Source organism: Eleginops maclovinus, chromosome 18 (assembly GCF_036324505.1).
Source record: "Eleginops maclovinus isolate JMC-PN-2008 ecotype Puerto Natales chromosome 18, JC_Emac_rtc_rv5, whole genome shotgun sequence".
NCBI lineage: Eukaryota > Metazoa > Chordata > Actinopteri > Perciformes > Eleginopidae > Eleginops > Eleginops maclovinus.
The window spans coordinates 10981726-11007472 of record NC_086366.1 but is presented as its reverse complement, the minus strand read 5'-3'; the positions used below and the strand labels follow the sequence as shown (position 1 = coordinate 11007472).

At 39.4% G+C, this 25747-nt stretch overlaps 1 protein-coding gene across 2 annotated transcripts in view; it reads left to right on the top strand.

Moving 5' to 3' along the window:
- zgc:172282 (leucine-rich repeat and fibronectin type III domain-containing protein 1-like protein) overlaps positions 1 to 25747 on the top strand; it is a 132604-nt gene that overhangs the window by 64129 nt on the left and 42728 nt on the right. For both annotated transcript variants that reach the window (XM_063906311.1, XM_063906310.1), the window contains exons 3-8: positions 10148 to 10364; positions 11481 to 11632; positions 11835 to 12088; positions 12242 to 12485; positions 12590 to 12747; positions 13817 to 14197. In XM_063906311.1, the coding sequence (XP_063762381.1) occupies positions 10172 to 10364; positions 11481 to 11632; positions 11835 to 12088; positions 12242 to 12485; positions 12590 to 12747; positions 13817 to 14197 (1382 nt within the window). In that variant the 5' untranslated portion in view covers positions 10148 to 10171. The remainder of the gene's footprint in view (positions 1 to 10147; positions 10365 to 11480; positions 11633 to 11834; positions 12089 to 12241; positions 12486 to 12589; positions 12748 to 13816; positions 14198 to 25747) is intronic.

Here is a 25747-nt window from a genome sequence, read left to right as displayed (position 1 = left end):
TCTCTACCTAGGCTGCTTGTGAAAAGTTAAACTACTTGCATTCATTCATGCTGTTTCTACAACTGATTAAAGCAGAAGGTATCGTCTAACGAGCTACATCTACATCTCACTCTCTCAGCGCTGTGACAGAACTGTATGTAACCCGTGCTGAAAGCAAATTTGCAGTTCTAGGTTGAATAATGTATACTGACATATTCTCTCCAACCTGAAAGAAATGTATGAGTCATTGTTGGCCTACATGGGGAAATGTCAACTCACAGCAGATGTATGAATAAAACACTCTCGTCAAAAGCTGTGTAGCCGAGTCTAGAGTTAAAAGCTGGAGGCAAGATAATGTCTACACATTTTGTTTTAATATAAGAGGGACGTGATTACTTTCCTCACTTTAGAAATGAAAACCATAGCATTACACACAGTCTCTTTTGTACATCATTCGTTTAATTGTTTTAAAATAATTCAACTAAAGCAAGAGTGAGTAGAGATCATATAACACTTTGTTAAGACATACATGAGTCAGCTGCTGCCCTGGTAAGAAGTGGAACTAGCATTTACTCGTCCCATTGATTTCATAAGATGAACACCACACTTCATAGGCTATAAAAATACTGGTCCCCACAGAGAGTGTCTGCTCTCTTGTACTGCCCACTGGAAGGTCAGGGTCAGCTACAGAACAGCACCACTGGAGCCAAGAGGGATTTGGTTTCTTGTTTGAGGACACTTTGGCAGGGAAGATCCTTGCTTGCAGAAGGGGTTTGTTTGTACCCCTCTCCTCCAGCGGAAAAGGCTAGTCTGTGTTGCTGAACCTTGAACAAGAAGTCTATCGGGAAGATCAAAAGCGACTTATCAAAGATTTATGGTGAATTTTTACAGGAGCACAGATAGATTTATTTTGACCTGCCTGTCTAGACGTAAACATCAAAGAAACATACAGGAAAAAAACACACTAATGCTTTAGAAAGGTAAACAGGAGTGTCCTCATTTCATTGGTAAAAAGTATCTGAAAAGGTTTTGTCAATAAATCATGTCTGTTTACATAGAAATGGTTGATAGCATGCATCTTTCAAAGGCGCCAGCCAAAGTAAATTACTTCGTCAAATTTTAATATTGTCTGTTATTTGCTAACAATACAAGACATCGTACTAGAGAACATGTTATTACCTACAGAAAGTATGTGGTAGTTGAAAGTGAGGCCTGGCTACACAGTCAGCTATTGCTCTGATTCACTGCAGACAGTTTTGCTGTGGTCTAAAGTTGGCTGAACTCCGCCTCCCACATTTACTTTAATTTTTTAATGATTGCTTTTAACTGCGTGCTACTTAATTCCCATGTTAGGTTTTGGAATGAAACAAAATGAATAAAAGCTTTTAACCATGTGGCGGGAGACTACACAAAGAGCTCTTTGGGGTTTTCCCCAAATTATGATTTAAGTTAAAATTAAACAAATGTCTGTAATAATTTTAATATAGTTATTTTTAATGGACCCATAAAAAGTCTCCCTCTTCGCACTTTAAAAGCATCACAGTGTGTGTGTTTTATTATAATAAGGACACTTGCTGCAATGTGTCTTGAACAAAAATAAATTGTGGACAACCACAGTATTTATGCAACACAAACCCCGTCTCTATCTCTCTATGAATCTCTCTCTCCCCCTAATATGCACTCGCATTGACAGCAACTCCAGATTCATTACTTGTGAGTTCTCCGGACCAATCTTGCACTTTCTCAAAGCCCCCATACAGACACTCTCACTACACCCCCACAAATACAACACACACACACACACACACACACACACACACACACACACACACACACACACACACACACTCTTCCCACCTCCTCACTGTTACCATCCATGTGTCATTGGCTGTTGCTAAGTTACAGGCCCCCACCAAGTTTTTTTTCTGCGGCCAATAAAAGCTTTGCCTTCACTACTGGTTTTGACGAATACCCCATTCTGTAGGAGCACTTTGTTTTTGCTTTATCTCTTTTCATTGCCTCGCCTTGCCATGGTCACAGTGTCCATTCACTTGCCTTTTATTCTTTGATTTCAAGTTGCTCCCAATCTCACTCACTTTACCTTTTTCTTTTCTTCCCTCCATCTGAGGAACAGAACATAATGCAGTATAATTATTCAGGAAGTTAGAGACACAGCGAGTAGATCAGTTGTAGTTTTGCTTCAGTAGCAGTGGACATACTGTTTATGGTAGAATGGAAACTGCACATATTTGTTTCACCATTAATCACAGCTGCATTTCACAGAGATTAAGCTGCAGCAGAGCCTTGTTCACTTATGGGAACATGCATGTACTGTATGTTGTCTGATTTAAGTGAACCTTGAGAGTGTGTGTGTGTGTGTGTGTGTGTGTGTGTGTGTGTACCAGATGGATGATGCTGCTTTTGTGGTTGTTAATAACTCAGTGTTCTCGCCAGGGTAGACTTGGAAAAAATGGATTGAGCGCGCACGCACACACACACACACACACACACACACACACACACACACACACACACACACACACACACACACACACACACACACACACACACACACACACACACACACACACACACACACACACACACACACACACACACAGCTGTACATAAGCCGGCACTTACAGCAGCAAACAAGCCCCTTACAGACACACGCTTCTATAGAGTAAAGATATAAGGACTGTACATGTTAATGCTTCTGGTCACAGACTAAATAATGTACGAAACATATACGCATACGTTTGAGGGTATGTGCGTAGACATAGTTGCGTAGGTAATAAGCAAATACCATAAACACTCAGTAAGCACATGAACAAGCTCATGTACAGATATAGCAAATTATACAAAACACACTGTGCAGTGGTTCTGCAACAAAGCTGACAGGGTGATCCATCTCCATTGTAATGTGCAGCGCACTTTGGCAAAGCAGGCTGGACACACACACCAAGCTCCAAGCTCCTGGTTCTGTTTTGAGTTAAAAAATCCCATCAGTGAAAACAAAGCTACACATAAGCAGACTGATGGTTATATAGCAGGTAATATAAGTATTCTATTTAATAAAGGTAATGCATCACCTATGAATTCACTACTTCTATGTGTATGGCAGATACATCTGATCTATTAGGACATCAATGGAGATTTTAAAAGAGTTTGCATTCCTGAAGTATTCCGGTTGTGTTTGCATGGAAAACCCCTGGTGAGTCTAAAGATCACACTTCAGCAAAAGTAATTATCACCCATGATTTGATCTGCTTTCATATGCAAATACTTGTCTCTGTCTCTGACAGATGCAAAACCAACTTTGAGTTTCCAAATGTCTCTTGTAAAAGGTTGCAAAGGCATTATTCTCGATTTATACATTGTTTGTTGATTAAACAAACAATCATCTTAAATCATTCCTTAAAATAAGACACATTACAGCAAACAGGTTGAGATGTCTTCTGTATTGTTGATGTATACTACAGTATGTCATTTTAATGCAACTTGAGATTTACTGTACAGGGAGTATGCCCTGACTTTGTGATCAAAAGATGCCAGTTGTAGTAGACATTATCGCCAGAGGCCCTTGAAATAAATTCTCTCTTTATCTCCATGTATATGTATATATAGGGCTTTCTTTATATTCATGAATGCAAAGCATTTCATAAACAGCAAAGGTATCCTCCAAAATACAATTAAAGAATAGAATGAGAAGATATTGGCCTGCTCTGAGATTAAAATGATGCCTCACCTTGCAAAGAAAGAGATAGCGAATTCCGGGGCAGCATCTGAACTAGTTTTTGGAACTTCAGATATCATTTTGAAAAATGATTCCCATAATCCCATCACTCTGGGTTATTAGCAGAGCATGTAGGTCAGGGAATCAGGTGACCGAGACTGTTTTCCATAAAAGTAAGTTATTTCTGAAAATGTTTTAGACTTTTTAACTCATTGGAGAAACTTACATTGGTAAGTAAAGTTTATGGCTGGAGAAAGTGCTGTACAAACCCAAAGGCTCTTTAAAAAATACTTTAAAATGTGAAGTGTAAGAAACACAAAGAGAACAAACCGAGCTATTTCAGCTAAGATTTGAATAAGCCTCGAGTATTTCCATCTTTAAACACGAACAATCATAAATTGTAGTCAATTGTCCATTATCTTCTCACTCCCCCATCTTACTCACTGCAACCTCCTGCTTTCAGACTCGAAGTATTTTCTGTGATAAGTTCTCTAAAGTATTGTATGCTACATATTTCTCCATCCCTTTAATAAATGTATTTATGCTGTAGTGAGACGCGTTCCAAACCGCTTTAACAGGGCTGTAATAACACTGTTTTTTTTAAGATCTTACGGTTTGAGTTCTTCTTTATTTTTTGTCTGACCACGGCTATTGGATATATTTTAACGTGGACCCTTTTCACATTGCGGTGTATTCTTTTGGTTTCCATTATTCTGCAATTGCATTATGTATGCAATAACATAAAAGAGCTCTTACTTGCTTTAGGGCACAGAGAATCACATGTTGTTCCATCCTGACTGAAGAGCACAGACTGAATCAGAAGACAGTCCACTGTAATCAAAAGGAGCCTCAAACTTTAGCCTCCTTCTTACATGGTTTAACGGTGTAGCTTTGCAGTGTGCTATATTTACAATAAACACATTAGTAAAGACATCTCCTTGTTTTCATTGATTAAGTGCAAAAAGGTGGAATAAAATACACAGTGAGAAAGGAGCATAAGAAATTGTCCTTAATCTTCACAGGTAGAGTCGATAGAACATGGAGGTGATGTTTTCCCTTAGAAAAAGATGCCTAGGGTGTTTTTGCAGTAGGTGTTGCTAATTACTGCTTTCTTCAATACCCTGCAAAATGAAGTGAAAAGAAGCTCTAAACAGTGCTGCTTTACTGTAGAAACCTATAATGTAGCTGTGTTTGAAGTCCTTTGTGTATCTCTTGCATTTTGTTCCCGTAACTAATGAGCATGCTCTTGAAAAGCACATATTCTAGCATATACAACTTGCATACCGCTGTAGCATCCAAGTCGGTCTCTATATCTGCCCTAAACAGATTGAAGAAGACTCTGCCTGGGAAAAGCTGATTGATTCACAAATGCAAAGCACAGATCATACTGTCAAGCAAAACAAAGAGACTGTCAGTGTGTGTTTGTGCCTTACTTGGTGAAAAGATAAAAACATAAACATTTGTCATTGCTGGAGACATCCCCAACATTCTGGCAGCTCTTATTATCACTGAAAAAAAATGAATATCCATGCAGACCTCTCCAGTGTAATCAATACAAAATGATGTTGGAATGTGTTTTGTCCATAACATTAACTTTCAGACATGAAGAACATGGATCTATCTATCCATCTACTATCTATACCTGATTGTAATGACCTGACATTTAAGAACAATGACTGGCATTTGGGTGAGATTTACCCGTTAATGTTTATGTTGCTACACTGTTTTTATCTAGTATGTAAACTTAAGAGCTTAGTCAAGACTGATGTACGCGTTATTTGTTGTGATTAATAGTTTTCTTAATTGAAATCAAAAAGAGGCATGAATGCAGCCTGCTAAACAGCATTGCTTTCCAGATTCAAACCCCTGGAGTTACTCTTTTGCATATGATTGGAATGTCATGGTCTGTCAGCATGGTTTAATGTATCTTAATGAACTGCATCACATGTTGATGAAGCTGAAAGGGCTGTTCTTTTAAAATGACTGTCAACCTTCACAGCACAACCCTATCCCCAGTAAAAGGTGTTCCATGTAAATACCAACTGGATTAAACATGTTGCTGGTTTATGGGCGGTTACAAAGTTGTCAGTGGGTTGCACTCACATTTTCCCAAAAGGGTGCATTCTCTTTTGGGTCATTGTGAAGCCACCAGTACACAAATAATATCATATCTTGGCCCAACATGGCCAGTTTGGGTTCCAAATTGGCCAAAGATAGGATCAATGCATCCCTGTTAAGAGATAATGTTAACAATTGTTTGAATTCCGATATTCTGATGCCTAACGTGACAGTATGCATCCAATGTGTGCAGCAGAAAGGGACCCTGGGTAAAATCCTAATTTAAAATATGTATAGTTGTACCATTTTAAATAGTTTTCCGAAAATAGCTATTGTTAAAGTGAGTGGGACCATGTGAAGGATGGATGAGGAAAACATGAAACAAGCAGGGACAGCCTGAGAAAATACAACGATTCAGTAAGGAGGCCTGTGAACATTAGTCAGACATAACTGCAGTGTAAGACTTTTAGTATGAGGGTGAATACGACAGCCCGTCACTATCACAGCTGATTTAAACCGACTGGAGTTTCATTGATCCAAACACAACTGTCAAGTTTTACCCTCCACTGAAGATATCTCAACAGTTAGCTTTGGCACAACATTAGATTGTCATTGAAACCATTGCAACCAATTGTAATGGCCCACTCTAACAAGTGCAGTCAGCTCGGATCTGTTTTCTCTTGTGTTATTAACTCTCCCCAGCTCAACGAGCATGGCAGTGCGTAATGGTGTTTGACTGATCGCTATCACCCTCACTAAATTACACAGAAAAACCCATACGTCCGTAATTGAAAAGCATCAAAAACACACATAGTCTGTGTGTGGGAGAACAAAATGAGGTGTGTCTAAATGTTTGGAATAGAACCGCAATTATACTGTACATTTACGCTGTACGAATGCGAGGAGGATGAGTGGGTGAACCAAGGGAGGGATGGCTGCATTTAAACTCAACATTGGCACCAATTGCTGCAACATTAACACGTCAAAGATACATAACAATAATGCTTTCATAAAAGTAAGCGACACAGGGAGATAATCAGGGAGGACAGCCAGCATGAAGAGTCAGGGAAAAGAGAAGGATTAGTTACGAAGCCTGTGAAATAGGTGATTATTAAAACAGGCAGTAAATATGAAAGCAAATATTGTGGAGGGTTGGTTAAAAGGATAAGTATACCCTCTTTAGGAACCATGCTTAATTAACAAAGGTTAAAAAGGAAAGGAAAAAGAGCTGCGGGAGTGTGACCAATTTTGTGTTTGAAATAAAAAACCACAGTGTACTTGATCTGGATGTTCTGCATACTGCCTACCTAATTATTGATAAACCGTTGTGCCTAAGAAGGACATTTCTGGCTTTTTTACTGTGTCCATCATGTTGGCTTTGATAATCTATATACCATTATTTTGGAACGGGTGTTTATTTTTTTTATTTTGGAAGTTGAACCTCATCTCCTTTTTAAAATAAATGGTGTATTAAATGTACTCAGACACTTTGATCCCTCAGCCATTAGTGCATGAAATCATACAATCTGTTATTCAATCAATATTTCAATCTTGATTGATGGTTTCAAATGTGTAATTTTGACTTGCTTCCACCCAAAAAATTATACATTTCAATCCAGGTGTTATGGTATCACTGGGAGAGAAATGTGTATCACAAATGTAAATCAACATTTCCCTTTCACCCAATTTAGGCTTACTTTTGGGGTGATTTGTTAAAGGCAATCTTAAATAAAATATTTAAACAACAATAGATTTACCGAAAGATCCCACATGTTTCCTCTGAACACTAGTTTGACAGAGAAGGAGCTCATGTCTCATGAAGGAGGATCAAGTAATACAAATAATGGCAAGACTGAGATATAAAACAAATTACTTTATATTGTTGTCTAGTATGACGGATACACATGGGTAAAAATAGGGATGATGGAGTGAGTATAGGGTAACACATGGTATAATAGTATTATTGAGGGAGCATCAGCAGAATAATGTGGTGTATAAAGGGGGTGAGGATGGGGAGGTATACTGGGGGAATAATCAAGAGTAATGGAGAGAGCTATTGTTAGTCAAAGAAAAAGGTTGAGATGGAAAAAATGTCTTTGTGTATGTACCTTACAGTTTATCATTGTTTCTGTTCAATTCTTCTCATTGTTTAATAATCATAAATCCTTTATTATTAATAATAGAGAAAAAACAGGTTCAAAGTACAATACTAAACAGGGAAATCTAAGAGAGAAAAGCCTATAGAAAAGCTTGGAGTCATCTAAAGCGGTAGCACTTTGACATCCCTAGATACAAATGTACTCCTGGGGGTTTCAAGAGAACCAAAAGAGGAGCAGAAAAGAGGGATAGTACTTTACACAGGCCTCCCACTGATGACAAATTCAATGCTATTGATTAGCCTGATAGTCAAACTGGGCAGGCTAATATACTGCTGCCCAATGGTACACACATATCACACCATGGGAGTCATGTCTTCAGGGTTAGAGAGTAGAAATGGATCCATATTTAGCTGTCCTTTATAAATCTGACAGGTATAATTTGAGAGTCATTGAAGACTCTTGCCACACTTTCAAGCAGATGGCATGAATACTAATTAAACTGCAGCTCTGGAAAAAAAATATCAGTTTCTCCGGTTTTATTATTTAAAGGTTTTTCTTTGAGTTAAATGTTGTTGTTTTTTTGTATTGTATTCTATAAACTACTGATAACATGTCTCTGTGTTGGAATTCAACAGACACTGTGATGGCTGCCATACATGTAGAGATTGAGATTGAAGAAAAATGTGGAGTGGTCTCTTAATTTGTTATGGAGCTGTATATGTGTAATACAATTAGAATTCATTCGTATAGCCAAGCAATTTTCTTTTTCCTTGAGACATGTGATTATCATAAGACAGGTTTAATTAGTGTAAGCACACAACCAAGGCAGTGTTTTGGCATTGCACCTTCACTTTGTAGACCCTAAAGAGAACAGTATTTTAATTAAGTTGTCAAATACACCTCCATGACAACTTTTTTTTAAGATTAGATAGTCAAAGATGATTTATTTAAAGTATTGAACCGTGGTGTATTATTGTGCTATGTACTGTAACAGTGATTCAAGGCCAGGTGATGAACTATGAAAAAAAGAGTGTGAGAAGACACAGTTTGTCTACCACATCATGTCATCACAGATACAGGTCAACATCTTTTGCAATTGTTAATGTGACTTGTCTGCTGAAACGTGCGCCACACCTGTAAAACAGACAGGTGTTGTTGGAAACAGGTATTGAGCGAGGAAAGGATGGACCTGCAGGGTTTCAAGGTGTATAGACTGGAAAGACAAAAATCAGTCTGACAATGTTTGATAGAAATGTGTTAAATTGGGTGTTCGTCCCCTGAGTCATAGAGAATCATCCTGCCAGCACTGTTAAGAAGAACTGCATTCATGAGACTTAAACACACAAGACTAAAACATCACAAGTCCAGTATACTGAGACAAAACAAATCAGTTTGATGTGGATAGGACCACAGATGCATGAATCTATTTTGGATTAGCCATGCAATACTGTTATATCTATTAACCTCTTTTTTTCAATATCCACATCTATATTACATCTTGCCAACAATCAGACAAGCACTGATCAGGAAAATATCTTCAGTGTGCCTCAGGAATAATATCAGTAAACTATGCATCCGCACGATGATAAATCCCATTATGAGGTCACATAAATGTATAATAAAGCTAGAGTCTAAGCATTGCTTTGGTGTATTTGTCAATCTCTCTATTGTGACTTTATAGTAAACAACAAAGAGTACTATATGTTTTAAATGTACCATTGTTCTCAATAGCAGTTTGACTGTGAAATGACATACACTATTTAATGTGAGCCAACTATGTAAGCCTACAAAAACATTCTGCCCATGGTTTTTATTTATTTATTTTCTTTGTTGGGTAGAAGTAAACATTGACTATATGTGCAGGGCTAATCTATAGCTATGAACTATTTCAATGTCGCTCAGCATGAAAAGACAAATTATGTGAAAAGAATTATGGGACCACACACAGGTTTTTCCATTGCTCATTTTTTTGTTGTATTGCAGTGAACTTGGCATAGTTGTAAAAAGAGCATTTAGAGCTGTATGTCAAGGACAATTTTAGACCAGCTCACATTACTTATTTAATGTCCTTGTATCGAAGAAGAATTGAAGATGCTATAGAGCTCTGCCAGCTGTGGGTAACTTCAGCCACAGGGCTATGGACAAACTAGCATTGCTGCGGTAAGCAGACTAGCCAAATTACCAAGCTACTGTAGTTTCTCTGCAGGCCAGTGACGTCCTGCCAGATGTCTTTGTATCCATATCAACTCATTGCTTATTTCCTTTTGAATTCCAGTTGCCCTGCTCCCAGTGGAGGATAATGGAACGGCTGTGGTTCTCTTTGCTGTTGCTGGCAGCAGCATGCAGGGGACAGCCATGTCCGAAACGCTGTATGTGCCAGAGCCTTTCTCCATCGCTCGCTATCCTCTGCTCCAAGACAGGCCTGCTGTTTGTTCCTGCTGCCATTGACCGGCGCACAGTGGAGCTACGGCTCCAAGAAAACTTTATTACAGGTAACGTGTCTGCCAGTCCATCCTGTAGTCCATTTTACCATCAATCAAGGGAGTGTATTAAGACATTTTGCATGGTCTTGTCTGTTCCTTATCTTCATCAACCATCGACTGGAATGATTTCTTCAACTCTGATCCTGCTGCATACAATAATATTGAGCGACAGCAGCTGTTATGTATTTACAGGTTAAAGATATGGCTAATATTCAAAGGTCACATTTGGAACGTGATAGAAAGTCCTCATAACAAATGTTGGCTAAAGTTACAAATCATTCATCTCTTCGTATCAAAGAGTTTTCGTCACACATACGTCATTTTTAAGGACACAGTGTTGCTTTGTCCTTTTATTTTAATCTGGATTCCAATTAGTTCCCACCAAGGCAGCTGCATAATCTTCCCAAGCTTAATTTGAAAGAAATATCATTCCATGATTTGCCAAAACAGAAGACACACAGGCTAAAAATAAAGACTGCTTTCACAGGTTCCAAAAGAAGATGATTGTATGCGCTGTTACCAGTATATCACAGCCGTAAAGTTATTAAGTCACATTGTTCATATCCAAATCAATTTCAGTCTAGCAAAATGAAACACTCCGTATCTTATTTCGGGGGATACCTGATTATCTACACTGCCATCTGGATGTTACAGGGTTCAGGTTTTGAACTCCTGAGCTGAGTAGGCATGATGTTATCAATCGTGATATAATCTCTATCAACAGATATCTGCCTATTGAATGCATAATAAGTGAGGAAGGGACATTTTAGTAATAAGTGTTCTTGTTTCCTTTTTGTAGTCTGAGTAGCATTTACCAATCACATTTTAACAGGCCTTGGACGAAGCACACATGCCAAAATACACTCTCTGAACCTATGGGCTACGCTTGCATTATGATTTAGCTCTTTGTTAGTCTCGGTAAACAGATATCCAGATAAACAAGTTGGCCATAGACTTTGTTTCTCAACTCCATTCTTGGGTCTTACATTGCTAATCAGAATGTGGATTGAGGAAGAGGATGTATTGGCCATGACATCTGTATATTTTCCTAACACTGTATTTAATCTGGCTACTTGGGATGCAGTTGATGGAGCATCTCTTTGTGTTGATTTTGTTTGCTCCCAGCTGTCCGAAGAAAGGACTTTGCCAACATGACCAGCTTGCTACATCTGACCCTGTCAAGAAACACCATCAGTCAGATTCTCCCTTCAGCTTTCAGTGACTTGCGGCGACTGAGAGCACTCCACCTAGACTCTAACAGGTTAACTGTTATCAAGGTGAGACTAATGGATAAATAACTAAATTGATTGATGATTGTAAAGAGAAATTCATAATCAGATGTATAATTTACTGTTGATTAAAAAGGAAATACCTTTAAAGAACTAAAGATGGGTGGTTAAAACATTCACATCACTGAACAATACAGTATGGATACGTAACTGATATTACTCTGATGCCTTTACATTTTTCTCAAACCAGGATGACCATTTCAAAGGCCTGACCAACCTCCGTCACCTGATCCTTGCCAACAACCAGCTCCACTCCATATCTTCTCATGCCTTTGATGACTTCCTGTCCACACTGGAGGATCTCGACCTCAGCTACAATAATCTTGCCGAGGCACCTTGGGACATGATTGGGCGCCTCACCAATGTCAATACCCTAAATATGGACCACAACCTCATAGAAAATGTTCCCCAAGGTGTATTCACAAACCTACACAAGCTAGCCAGGTAAATAAATACCGGAACAGATGATGTACGTACACATGACGAATGTATAAATGCACAAGATGTATTACTGATCAACTGGATCAATTGCTCCCCTCTTTCTTCCGCTCTCTTCGAATACTATTCTCATCTTCTCCTTATTCGGTCCTTTCACAGGCTAGACATGACATCCAACAAGCTGAAGAAAATTCCCCCGGACCCTTTGTTCCTGAGAATTCCAGTTTATGCTAAATCCAAAGGCTCCCCCCTCTCCTCCCTGGTGTTAAGTTTTGGTGGCAACCCCCTTCACTGTAACTGTGAACTTCTGTGGTTGAGAAGACTGACCAGAGAAGACGACCTTGAGACATGCGCTTCTCCCCCTGACCTCAGTGCCAAGTACTTCTGGACCATTCCTGAAGAGGTGACATTGTACAGTTACACATATTGGAACAATCTTGAAACTAAGATAAATGATTAATTAAAATAATAGTCATATAAATAATTAAAACTTTCTTTTTGCCGTAGGAGTTTATTTGTGACCCACCAGTTTTGACCCGTAAGTCGCCACATACAGTGTCTATGGAAGGCCAACCTGCAAGCTTAAAGTGCAAAGCGAATGGTGATCCAGAGCCTGAAGTTCACTGGATCAGCCCTGAAGGGCGACTTATATCTAATAGCTCCAGGTACTAACTTTGTTTCCATACAGTCTTGTTAAATCTGGAATGAAGTTCTTTTCCCCATAGTTTCTTAAATTTAAAGGCAAGGTGTTTATTTATGGCATGGGACTTTTCACATGAGAGCACTTCACCATATTTAATGATGTCAGAAACCTGGCAACCCAGTTGGCAGGGGCAACAGAGGGGCTTTCCAAATATTACTCCCTGTACCACCGAAGCTTAGTGTACTCTGCCAATGTGCAACCGAGTTAGAAAGTCAGACAGTGTGTCTTGGCTTTAGTAGTAGGGCGTAGGCACACCACTCGTGTGGGCAAAATGTGATTCAGGATCAGAAGCTAGTTGTTGAGGTCGCACCTTTCTCACACTTGGTAACCTACTAACCTACTTCTTGGCACATATGTCAAAGATGAGTTTATAGTTATGTTTTACATATACAAAATCTGTTATTAAAAGATGTATAGTATTAACAAAAAATGAGACAGGCCTGTAATTCCTTTGTTTGTGCACTTTTTGGTTTTGCATTTGCATTTTCAGATACTTCAATTGCGAAAGGCTAGTTTATGACACCATTTTTTATCTTGGCAAATATCATTTGAGTTAATGCTCATATTCATGGGGAAGAAGCCTATAAGGAGTCAGAAACATAGCCCCTCAGCGTGGCAGAAATTACTTGGATTCTGAATAGAGTTTGAATGGATGCTGATGGTGGAAGTTGGCAGCAGCATCAGGTGCTGGAGGCAGTAAACTACAGATGGGACTAAAATAAATGATAAGAGAAAGTGATTAGCAATCAGCTCATGTATGGGTGACAGAGAACTTGGTTAATGTGATTGCTAGGAGTTGACCAGATATGATTTGCCTCTCTAACTGGTATGAAGAGAATAAAAGTTTACAATAAAAAGGTTAAAGTGTCTTGCACCTTTCACCAGAAGTAAAAATGTAAAATTCTTGCCCATTTTGTAAAGGTTTAACTATGCCAAATGCCTTTTACTATTACATGCTTTTTACATTGTTGGTTTATTTACATTTTAAATATTGAATACATTAACTTTATGATATATCTCCTTTTTTTCAGAACGTTGGTTTTCCCTAATGGAAGCCTGGATATTAATGTCACAAGCCTAAAGGATTCAGGTAACTTCACCTGCATTGCCTCAAATGCAGCAGGTGAATCAACGGGAAGAGTGGAGCTTGTTGTGACGGCAGTGCCTCATCTGGCAAACAGCACAAGCCGCAGCCGAGACCCATCCTCTGAACCTGCCCCTTCTGACATCTTAACCCCTTCTAAGGTTGCACTCCCTAACAATGAGACACGAGGGGCAGACCGGAGGGTCTCATTGGTGGAACTGACAGGAAACTCTGCCCTCATTAGATGGAGCAGTCAGACGCCTACAACTGGAGTCAGGATGTTCCAGGTCCAGTATAACAGCTCTGGAGATGACACACTTGTTTACAGGTATGTCCATCTACACACAGTTTAGATCTGTCTATCTGTGTGTTTACTTTTATTCTATATTACATCAGCTGTTTTTACTTTTTGGGATTCTTTGAGGAGTATTGGCAGCATGAGTATTTCTGTGTGTGTCTGCAGCTGTGTGTAAGTTATTCAGAAGGCATCAGCTGCTGCTATGAGGATGAGAGCAGATGATGGATGATACAAATGGAGATTAGCCAGTCATCCTGTTGTAAAAGTCTAATCATCTGTAATGATAAAGACGTCTGTAGTGGAACAGTGCCATTGCCGGGTTCAATGGGCCTGTGCCAAATGTGGGGAGTATGGCTGTTTAAATGCGTGTTTGTCAGTTTCCTTCTGTGCTGCACTGATGGGCTGACCTTGTTGCTGCATTGTTTCATCGCTGATGTTTACATCATGACTTTATAAATATGCAATCTTTCCATATCATCCTTAGTTTGACTAATATATTGTAAGATCTTTGTCATTTCTTTGTCAGATTTAAGTTAATGCCAACACATTGATCTAATGACAAGTGAACTGCTACAATGTTTCCTGGAATTAAAGAGTTGTAATGTAGATTTAGTGGATAATTTCAAAGATCTCTAAAACAAACAATTACTTTCTTCTGCTGTACACCACATGCTACTGCACATACAGCATGCAATCATCCCATCTAACCAAACAAGTGAACTATTAGTATGAATAGCATATCAATGGATTTTAAAGAGCAGTTCAAGGTATTGCGATACAATTGTCTCTTGGGGAAAAATAATTCTCGAAAGAAGAATGATAGAATATATTAAATCTATCCGCATAAAAAGTCTCTCTTAATCTGTGAGAAATCTGCATTTATGTGATGATGGTCTTCTCTGAAAAGTGATTATGATGTTATTCTAAGCTTGAGAGGACACTTGATATTCAGACAGTTCAATTAACTACGATAGACAAGCAATTTCTTACAATTCTAAACAATGTAACGAATATGCATCAAGGTTGGATGCAATTAGTGGGAACATCTAAACTTCCTGTTGATTCCCTGGATTTTGACATCACTACTTAGTACACAAATTGTACACTATGCGACTCTGAACTCAAATGGAATAATACCTGAGGCCTTACAAAATTCTCAAACACCTTTTTGAAATTAGACACAACAGGCCAACATTCATTAGATAACAGACATGATTAACATTTGAAGCATTACTTCTAAGGGCACACACATTTGAGGTGGGAATTATTAAGGATTTCAGATATTTGATATTACATATAATAATGATCTCGCTATACTACAATTCCTATGCAGGATTCAGATAGCTTCCAAAGCATAAAGGGATTTTCTGAAAAAAACTATGCAAACCATCCAGCATAATCTTTTCTTATTGATAACAAAAACGTTTGGCAAAAACAAAATCTTATCAGATGTAAGAATAGTTCCGGTTAACCTAGCCATGGTCAAATAACAAAGTATGGGGCATTAGGGATACGTAATGCATTACAGTACACGAACAAAATCAGAGTGTCCTTACTTTGTAACCAAAGGGTGGAAAGATTGCTATGTGATACACACAGTGATGATAACCTCAACATTTGTATCAGATAAAAACATCAAATGTGTTTTTTAGTTTTATGTATTTATCTATATTGTCACTCAGATCACAAAAAAAAAAAAGTTCTGTTGTTTCAGAAACATGGAATTCATTCGGTTCTTTACGCAACAATTTCTTAACCTGCCTCCCACTGAGTAAATTACTCGAGCCAGAACATCCAGATCATTGCTTCCTGTGATCTATACACTGCCCTTGGTCTGATTTTTATTTAACGTTTATCCAAGCAGGCAGCTGAATTTCTACTTCCACTTTAGAAAGATCACCAATCGTCAAGAGAATTTCTGAGGAGCTCAGAGCATTGAGAGGGCTCTCAAAATGCAGTCTTAAAACCCCTGACTACTTACGATGCCATTAGAGTAGAGAGAGTGTGTGTGTGTGTGTGTGTGTGTGTGTGTGTGTGTGTGTGGGTGTGTGTGTATGTGTGTGTGTGTGTACTCATGTGCACACTGGACCAGATAGCAGCTGTGTATTAGCCAAAACCCATATGTCACTTTAAGTGCCAACAAAGGCAGCAGACTTCTGCAGGAGTCTCAATATGTTCCTTTTTCATTCAATGCCTGGACTAAACCAGAAACTAAGCTTTTAGATCTACTGGCTGGTGGTGTGTTCAGATGAAAAAGGGATTTTCGCTATTGTTTCTGTTCAAAAGCTACTACTTGTGAGCTTTCTTTTGAAATGTTATTATTAGCTTGTTTTTTTTCCTTTGTTGTCATTTACATCACATTTCATAAGTCCATTATTTCCCATCTGAGTTATCTGCATTTCCCTGCTTATCTCCTTTATCTAATCCAACTAATGTTCCTCAAATGTTTGTGCTGATTGGTTTATTCTTGGATTTCAAAGATGTGACAGTTTTATTTAATGTACTGTGGTTCATAGTTAACGGGCCTTTTCAGGAGGGACAGCGCCTTTGCTTTTAGTCTAACTGTGCTGACAGCTTTATAAAAGGAACATAATTACCTGATTGCAATGGATTTCTTCCTTCTTTTTTAATTTTCCCCTAAAGCCACAGACGTTATGGTGATTAAGTAAAGGAGAACTGTCAAACTGGGACCCGAGAGTGATTAAAAATACAAAGACCAATACATTTTAATTCATGCTTTGCTTTCCAAGAACAGCACTCTAGGTTGCTGTTTAACCTAGATTCATTAAAATAGTGCATTTGTGTGAATGTGAGGGGTGAAGAATATCAAAAGTGATACACAACAGAACTTTAAATGCCACACCAGTGCGTGATGAGACACAGTTGAAGGGCGAAGTGTGTTCAGCACCTATACCAACACCTCAACTTTTGTGACAAATGTATTTTAAACACGTGTAGAGGCAATGTCTGACACTACACCTAACACTTAGAAAATAGCACATTTCTAGTTATGCGTAGAGGCAGTTGTGGGGTTGTTGCTTCTTATGTGGCATATCAGAGCAGGGCTAAGTTAAGCTGATGCTGGAAGGTGCAACATTTGGGCTTTTCAAAATGCTGTATGTGATAAGGTGTCAACGAGAAATTCAGAAGTTTCTTTGAAAGCGGTACAGTTAGCCTATAAACACGTTTTTTATGGTAAATGGACTTGTACTTGTGTAGCGCTTTATCCAGTCTTTTCGATCCCTCAAAGCTTTACATACTACATGTCATTCACCCCATTCACACCCATTCATACAGAGCAGTAGCCTACACCTTTGTTCTAGGTAACTACCTTTCACACATTCATACACCATTGGCCATGCCATCTGGAGCAAATCGGGGTTAAGTATCTTGCCCAACGATACATCGACATGTTGTCTGCTCGGGCTGGGATCGAACCCACAACCTTCTGGTTGAAAGACAACCAGCACTACAATTATGACAATTGTTGTACTGAAGCTATATCCATATACAAATAAGACCAAGTCACCCACATTCACTTGCAATATTAAAGACAAATGGTTTAACTCTAATGTTATCTTTTTCTGTCTGTATAAATAAAGCCTCCAGAGAAAATTGCATCAATAGACGGAGGTGTTAAGTGTGGAGTCAGGTTTGGCGACACAGTGCTTTGCACCTGCTGACATTAGCTTGTGTTACTGCATGTTGATTTATTCTGCTGGTTGAGCTTTTGGAAGAAGGGTCAATTCTGTATTTAAACAAACTGAGCTGTGATCAGTCAGACGTCTAGAAAGATCAATAGCTTGGATTCCACCCGGCCTCACCAGGGATAGCACATTATCTAGGCAAACAAGCCTGGCATTAACTTAGCTTGCACTCTGGGACCAAACAGGGAAGCCCTACAGTACCCAGAGCTATATTTGCCTAAACTACACTTTTCATTTCAAAATGATCTGTCCTGTCAGAAAGGATTCTAGGTGATGTATTGTTGGATGTCAGCATTTGGAAATGATTTTGTCCACCTTACATTTCCCCCATCTGCCCGTATTATTGACAGCACTCATTCTGTAAGTTTTTGGAAATGACAGCTGTATTTTCCCACTGAAATTGAATCTCAAAATTGGTTGTACATATCATGCAAAAAGGAAGGGAAATGAAAACAGGCAATTTGAGTCAATGTCACCTGTTACCATGGCTATGCTTATTACAGGCCAAAGTACTTTTATATTAATGCTATAGTACAGCAAGTCTTGTTGCCCGGATACATGTCTTAGGCTTCATTGGTCCACCAAACCTGTAGGTTTTCTTTATTTTTAAATTTGATATCTTAATTTGTCTTAGCTTTACTTTACAATTTAAGTGCGGCAACTACCTTCAGATGCAATACAAAGGCAACATGACTGTAGCAATTCGATATTAGGAGCTACTGTACGTATTTGTAACTCTAGGGCATATCAAAGGCATACATTTTGCAATGTGAGCACAATCTGACTCTGCAGTGTTGAGATATGCCAATCTGGGCATACTGTTTAAGGATTAAACGTGAAATGGAAAGGTCATTTGCACCTTAGCTACCCTTAATAGTATGCATACCACCTTTGGTCAATGACATACAGTAAAACGGTATCAACATACGGTAGTTTCAGAGGGTTTGGTTTGATTTAGCAAATGATTAAAACAACTTTATTTGCAGTGTGTTGCGTCAGACTTCATACCTAAAGTGCCCAATCTATAAAGCACACATTTGAATTCTGGTGTGGGAGCATGACAGGGATTTAAAGATGTATTCATGCTAAGTTAACCTTGTAGCATTGATGCAAAGCAACCTCACACAGGCATAAACACACATTCCCGCACACATAGATATCTCTTCAAACCCCACGTTTAAGCTTAAGCCTTTGATTCTTCTCCTAAATTCACCCCATGGTGTCTCTCTTGATAACATGTGAGTGAGTACATCATCGTCTGCTTGTGTGTGTGTGTGTGTGTGTGTGTGTGTGTGTGTGTGTGTGTGTGTGTGTGTGTGTGTGTGTGTGTGTGTGTGTGTGTGTGTGTGTGTGTGTGTGTGTGTGTGTGTGTGTAATAAGATGTTCAAGTGTGCTTGGGTTTGTTTGTTTGGGTGTTTGTTTCTGTGAGTCCAAGTTGATCTTAAGAATTGTATTCACCTCACATTTTCTCACAATGCAAGGGCAGAAATAGGTCAATGTGAACATTTTTCAATCACACAGACACACATACCCACAAACACACAAAAACGGAGACTGCAGACCACATGTTGTGACCTAACTCTTGATGTCTCTCCAGCTTTTATGCCTTTGAAGGTTTGTGGTTATTCGGATAATGGACTCACAGACACATTACATCTTCTCAGAACCGCAGCGTCAGGATATAGTGACTGGAAGCATACATTAATAACAGTTAGATCACTTGCAGGAGATAGCTGCTCTTGTGCCTGTTTAGCAGTTTGCTTTACTTAAGGTGCTTTAAGAGATGCTGTACGCATTATGAGACTTAATCAAATGCAAATGTTCGTGTTGTACCTTATCATTACATGGGCGATAACAGGCTTGAGGTCTTATTATTTGTCAGATTCAATCATCAGACCTATTTTAGCTCTCTAAGACAGGGCTATTTTCTCACTGAAAACCAGGAAATGGTTCAAACCACTGTCAGTTGTACGTTATGTATCTTCAGCTCCATTCTGAATGAATACAAGCATGATACATGCAGTATAAAAAGCCTAAACCCATTAGAGTGTTTGGTATGGTATTAATAGTACATTTTCAAGCATCATTAAACTGAAATATAAATGAACTGAAGCCAGGGCATGCATTGTTAATATGTATTTGTGTGCATGTGGGTTGTTAAAGGGTGTTTGGAGGCAAAAGCATAGAAGCAGGTGATGGGATCATCTGGAGCTAGACTAGGTGGGCTGAGGTGGTCTGTCTGACGGTGACTGTGTGTCGAGTAGGATGGGGGAAGGGTTTCAATAGAGGGATAATGTACAGTATGTGCCTGTGCATGAATGTTTGTGTGTGTGTGTGTGTGTGTGTGTGTGTGTGTGTGTGTGTGTGTGTGTGTGTGTGTGTGTGTGTGTGTGTGTGTGTGTGTGTGTGTGTGTGTGTTTGAGCAGAGCATATAAAGGTATTTTTGTTACGTATACGAAGCACAAAAAAGCTTATTTAACGGTGAATACGTGTTTGATGTGTGTTATGCATCTGTGCATTTTAAACATGTTTAATATGCATGTGTACTTTGGTTACAGTTCATAGACCCAAATCAAGCCTGTGTTTTTATTAAAGAAAAACAACAAAATAAACAAAACCTTTTTTAGGCTGAGTGGTTCTAATAATCCTACGTCAGTTTTGACTTCTTTCTTATGTCCATTCACACATTGACATCAGTAAGCCTGCTTTTAATAAACTATGTGTAGAGCTCCTCATGCATTTTAGTTAGATTTCTAAGGAAAACAGCATTGTTACAGGGGATGACTAAATGGTTCATGTATTCATTCAATAGGTTAATTTGTCCTTCAATAATAAAAAACTCTTGCCTTGTTTTAGCTATTCAACACTGCTGCCGTTTAAAGGCTTTATTGTTTTTCTGGTTGCATGATATACACGACAAGCACATCTCCAAAAAAAAAGACATTCAGGCTCATACCAGCAAAACATACCATTTGACCAAACTGATATCTGCCTGATTATTGCACGCTCATGTGCACATCAACACACCCACTGGTGGCGATGAGCAGTCAGCTTGCTGTAGGTCATTGTTATTTAATTGAATGATTCACTGATAGGCAGGAAGGCAGGCAGGCAGGCAGGCACACACACGCACACACACACACACACACACACACACACACACACACACATACACAGAACTGCTGTATTTTTGCCAATTTAATCCACAACTAATGACAGAGCAGAGGTTAGTTCAAAGACACTAAAAACATCTATTTATTCTTTCTTTCTTTCACATCTGCAGTCTTATTCTTTTGAGCTCGCTTTTCTATTAAGTAGTTTTCTCGTACCCGATGTGTTATGATTTTCCTCACCTTTAGCATGTATTACTTTCCTATTCCCCATTTTGTCTCCGTCTTTGATCTATCCGATAATTTGCTGCCTCATTCTAACTCCACTTTGCTCCTTCCCTATTTTTACTCGATGTTCTTCTGCTCTTTTTTTATGTCCTTCTGATTGTCAATTCTTCGTTGTCCTTATCTTCCCTCTTCACACTACCCCCTCTTTCCATAATGTGCAATGTGTCTTTCCCCTCCCTTCTTCTATATCCACTCATCTTTCTCTCACTTTGACTCCCTTTCCTCTACTCTTCGGAATATTTGCAGAGCTCAGCAGAATGCCGCCGGCTTCCCGACCCATAATCTCCTTGTTTGGTGTCTTGTTGCGGTTCTCAACATTGTCCCAAATCGATGTTTAATTATCCTATGACATGCCCCCCACCCCCAACTGTTCCCTACCCTTCTTCTTATCCTCCGTCCACTACTTCTGTCCCTCTGCTGCCCCACAACATCGAGCATTTAGCTTTTCATGGATGGAGGGGGGAGGAAATTTAAAAAACACTTAAAAAAGGAGGGTGAGCTGGGAGGGCGAGAAGGGAAGTGAAAAAGAGGAGAAGATGGAGCTAAGAAAGGGGCAGTGGGTTAGGAGGGGGAGATTAAGGCAGGATGGGGGAGGAGCAGAGCAAAGAGAAACATGAGAGGATGAGGGAAAGCAGAAGAGGGGATTTGATTGCTAAGTAGGGATAAAGATGAAAGATGGTGTATGGATTGTATCCTGTAACACTCGATAGAATATGAGTAAATAAACTCGTAATGATTGAGTTTGCATCATGTGATTGCAGAAGCTTAATATTCAATCCAGTTTGATCTATGTTTTAAGATGCCTGGTAGTGTTGAACTTAGACCCTTTTATGTGATAACAGATGTGAGAGGTGCTAATATCACATCTTACAGTAGCATATAATGGCAAACATCTACATTTTGAAATGCTTTATTTCTGAAGGGCTTGCATTGACGCAGCTGCTTCATGATACTGCTCTAGGGGCTCTTGGGCCATTTCCAATGATAATTGGGTGCAATTCACAGCAAAGGTTCAGGTCTTAGCTCACGCATAAAAAAGTCACTGTCTGTGAGAGGTGAGGCGAGGGCTGTGAGTCACTGAGGGGCACAAAAAAAAAAACAGCTGTTAACTATTATTTTTGTGACTGTGAAAACCACTTGATAACATATTTAATTTGTGTATTTATATCTGTGTAGAGCTCTACACTTTCCTCTTGATGTTCCTCCCACAGTACAAACATGCAAATCCGATGCAGGGCACCTAAAAAAAACACATTTCCCTTATATGATGTATTTCAAGCCCTTTGACAGGACCAGAGCATTTCTTTCTGCATGGAATCCTTATTATGTAGAAGTGTCTATTGCTCAACCTTCTTCTTGAAGAATATAAATGAAGCAGTTATTTTTTATCAGGTTTTTCTATCCGGCTAGTTTATGCCACTTATCTGGACTCAGGACACATCCATTTGATTTATTATATCATTAGAGAAAATGTTCATTTCATTTGAGGTAATTCTAGGCCATACTGTTCTTGCACATTTTTCATTAACTAGTATATTTTGTCTGAAGCAGAATAGGCAGAATTAATAGAAAAAAAGAATGATTGGAATGCAAAGAAAATGCATTGATAGAAAGTAAAACAGTACTCCGTTAAAATATGTGTCAATCCTGATATCTTTTTTAATTTAGTTTACCACTAGGATGAAAGAAAATCAAAACAGCCTGAAAACATCAAGATAAGCATCTAGTAAACAAGACAAGCCTAACAAATCCCAATCAGGGAAGCCCAATCCAATATATTGAGCGTACTGCAGTCCAATTTATTTCAGCAGTAAGCCAGGATGAGATTAACTAAGTATTAAGGAATTGTTGTCCTTGTCCTATTTGCAACTGCTTTGCAACTCACTCTGGGGAATGCTTGTGCATATTAAATGTTAATATACAGCAAGTTTCATCTTCCTTATTTGGTTACTGTTTCTCTCTTGGGGTACAATTCTATTGACATCAATTATGGTCATCCTGATTGAAGTCTTATCTGGGTAGGGGTTAAGGGTTATTAGTGGTTTTGTTTGGGATTAGGGACATGATGCAGGGAAATGAATGAAATCTTACTTGAGAAAATAAATAACATGAAAACCCTCTTTTTGCCAACTTTGCATGCTTAAATAGCTGTTATGTATAGTATATTTTCAAAAAAACAATTCATTTATTGTCTTTTCTCGATAAATATTCCATTGTTTTATTTTCTTGAAATCTGTGTAATGACTTGTTCGTGTGTAATATGTAATCAGTCCGACCTTGAATCTTTAATCACTTTCATAAAACATCCTTGCTCTTATACATTTTGAACACATAATTTAGCAAGAGTGAAAAACAACCCCACTTCAAATGAGTGTTGGGTATGTGATTGTGTTGATGTAGATCATAGCACAAGATGTGAAGCAATAATTAGAACACGTCTGTTTGCAGGTGCTGTGAAACATGATTATAACAGAGGCATTGATGGTATGCTCTATGCATGTGTTGAATATCATAATAAAATCCATTATATTCCTGGTATGGACTTGAAACACCACACTGATTGCCTCTTTTGCCTCTCTTCCCTCTCACTGTCAATATGGTGTTTGGTCACTCCATTATTCATACCCTCGTCCTCTTACTTCTTTCTCCGGTGTCTTCCATATATTTTTTTTAAATCTTCTAATCCAAGATTCCCTCTATAAATAAATAGACACATGCCTCCACACATGCGCATATAGTCATGCGGTATTATCATATATCGGGTCATTCTATTCTATTTTTAAAATGGTGCATGCTGTTACATCGATCTGCATTATAAGCTGTTAGCTGATATTGTCGACAGCCAGCCCCTTTCCTGTTTACATATTTCATTCTTCATCCATCTCTGTCTATTGCTTTTTTAATCTGTTTGACCTCATTAAGACTCCATTGTTGTAATGCTGAACCCCTTAGAGGTAAAGCTGCATTACATATGTATACAGAGGGTTTGATTTGTATAATTGCCATGTATTACCTCACAGTATCACAAACAACATAATTAGCTGTGGATATTGAATAGTCTGACCTTGTGGTAGTATAGGGGGCATTTTTAGGAACTCATTGTGGACAAATCCGACCGATTGTCGAACCTCAGATTGAAGAGGAACAATGCGGATTTCGTCCTGGTCGTTGAACGACGGACCAGCTTTTTACTCTCACAAGGATCCTGGAGGGGGCCTGGGAGTATGCTCATCCGGGCTACATGTGCTTTGTAAATTTGGAGAAGGCGTATGACCGGGTTACCAGGCAGATACTGTGGGAGGTGCTGCGGGAGTATGGGGTGAGGGAGTCTCTACTCAGGGCCATCCAATCTCTGTACTCCCAAAGCGAGAGCTGTGTCCGGGCCCTCGTTAGTACGTCGGACCGATCTCCGGTGAGGGTTGGCCTCTGCTAGGGCTGCGCTTTGTCACCAATCTTGGTTGTGATATTTATGGACAGGATTTCGAGGCATAGCCGTGGGGGAGGGGGTTTGCAGTTCGGTGGGCTAAGGATTGCACCACTGCTTTTTGCAGATGATGTGGTCCTAATGGCTTCATCGGTCTGTGACCCTCAGTACTCACTGGATCAGTTTGCGGCCAAGTGTGAAGCGGCTGGGATGAGGATCAGCACCTCCTAATCTGAGGCCATGGTTCTCAGCAGGAAACTGATGGACTGTCCACTCTAGGTAGGGAATGAGGCCTTACCCCAAGTGAAGGAGTTCAAGTATCTCGGGGTCTTGTTCTCGAGTGAGGGAACAATGGAGCGTGAGATGGGCCGGAGAATCGGAGCAGCGGGAACGGTATTGTAGTCGCTTTACTGCACCGTTGTGACAAAAAGAGAGCTGAGCCAGAAGGCAAAGCTCTCTGTCTACCGGGCCATTTTCGTTCCTACCCTCACCTATGGTCATGAAGGATGGTTCATGACCGAAAGAATGAGATTGCGGATATAAGCGGCCGAAATGGGATTTCTCCGCAGGGTGGGTGGCATCTCCCTAAGGGATAAGGTGAGAAGTTCAGTCATTCGAGAGGGACTCGGAGTAGAACCGCTGCTCCTTCGCGTTGAAAGGAGCCAGTTGAGGTGGTTCGGGCACCTAGTGAGGATGCCACCTGGGCGCCTCCCTAGGGAAGTGTTCCAGGCACGTCCAGCTGGGAAGAGACCGAGGGGTAGACCTAGGACCAGGTAGAGGGATTATATATCTTTGCTGGCCTGGGAGCGCCTTGGAATCCCCCAGTCAGAGCTGGTTGATGTGGCCAGGGAAAGGAAAGTTTGGGGCTCTCTGCTGGAGCTGTTACCTCCGCGACCCTGACGGATAAGTGGGAGAAGATTGATGGATGGATGGATTGTGGACAAATCAGTTTATTCAAGATGTAATGCTTATGTTTCATCTGACCTGAATCTATGAATTTAAAATAGGTCTGACTCTTAAAAATGTCTGAATCAAACCCTTTACCCTATTT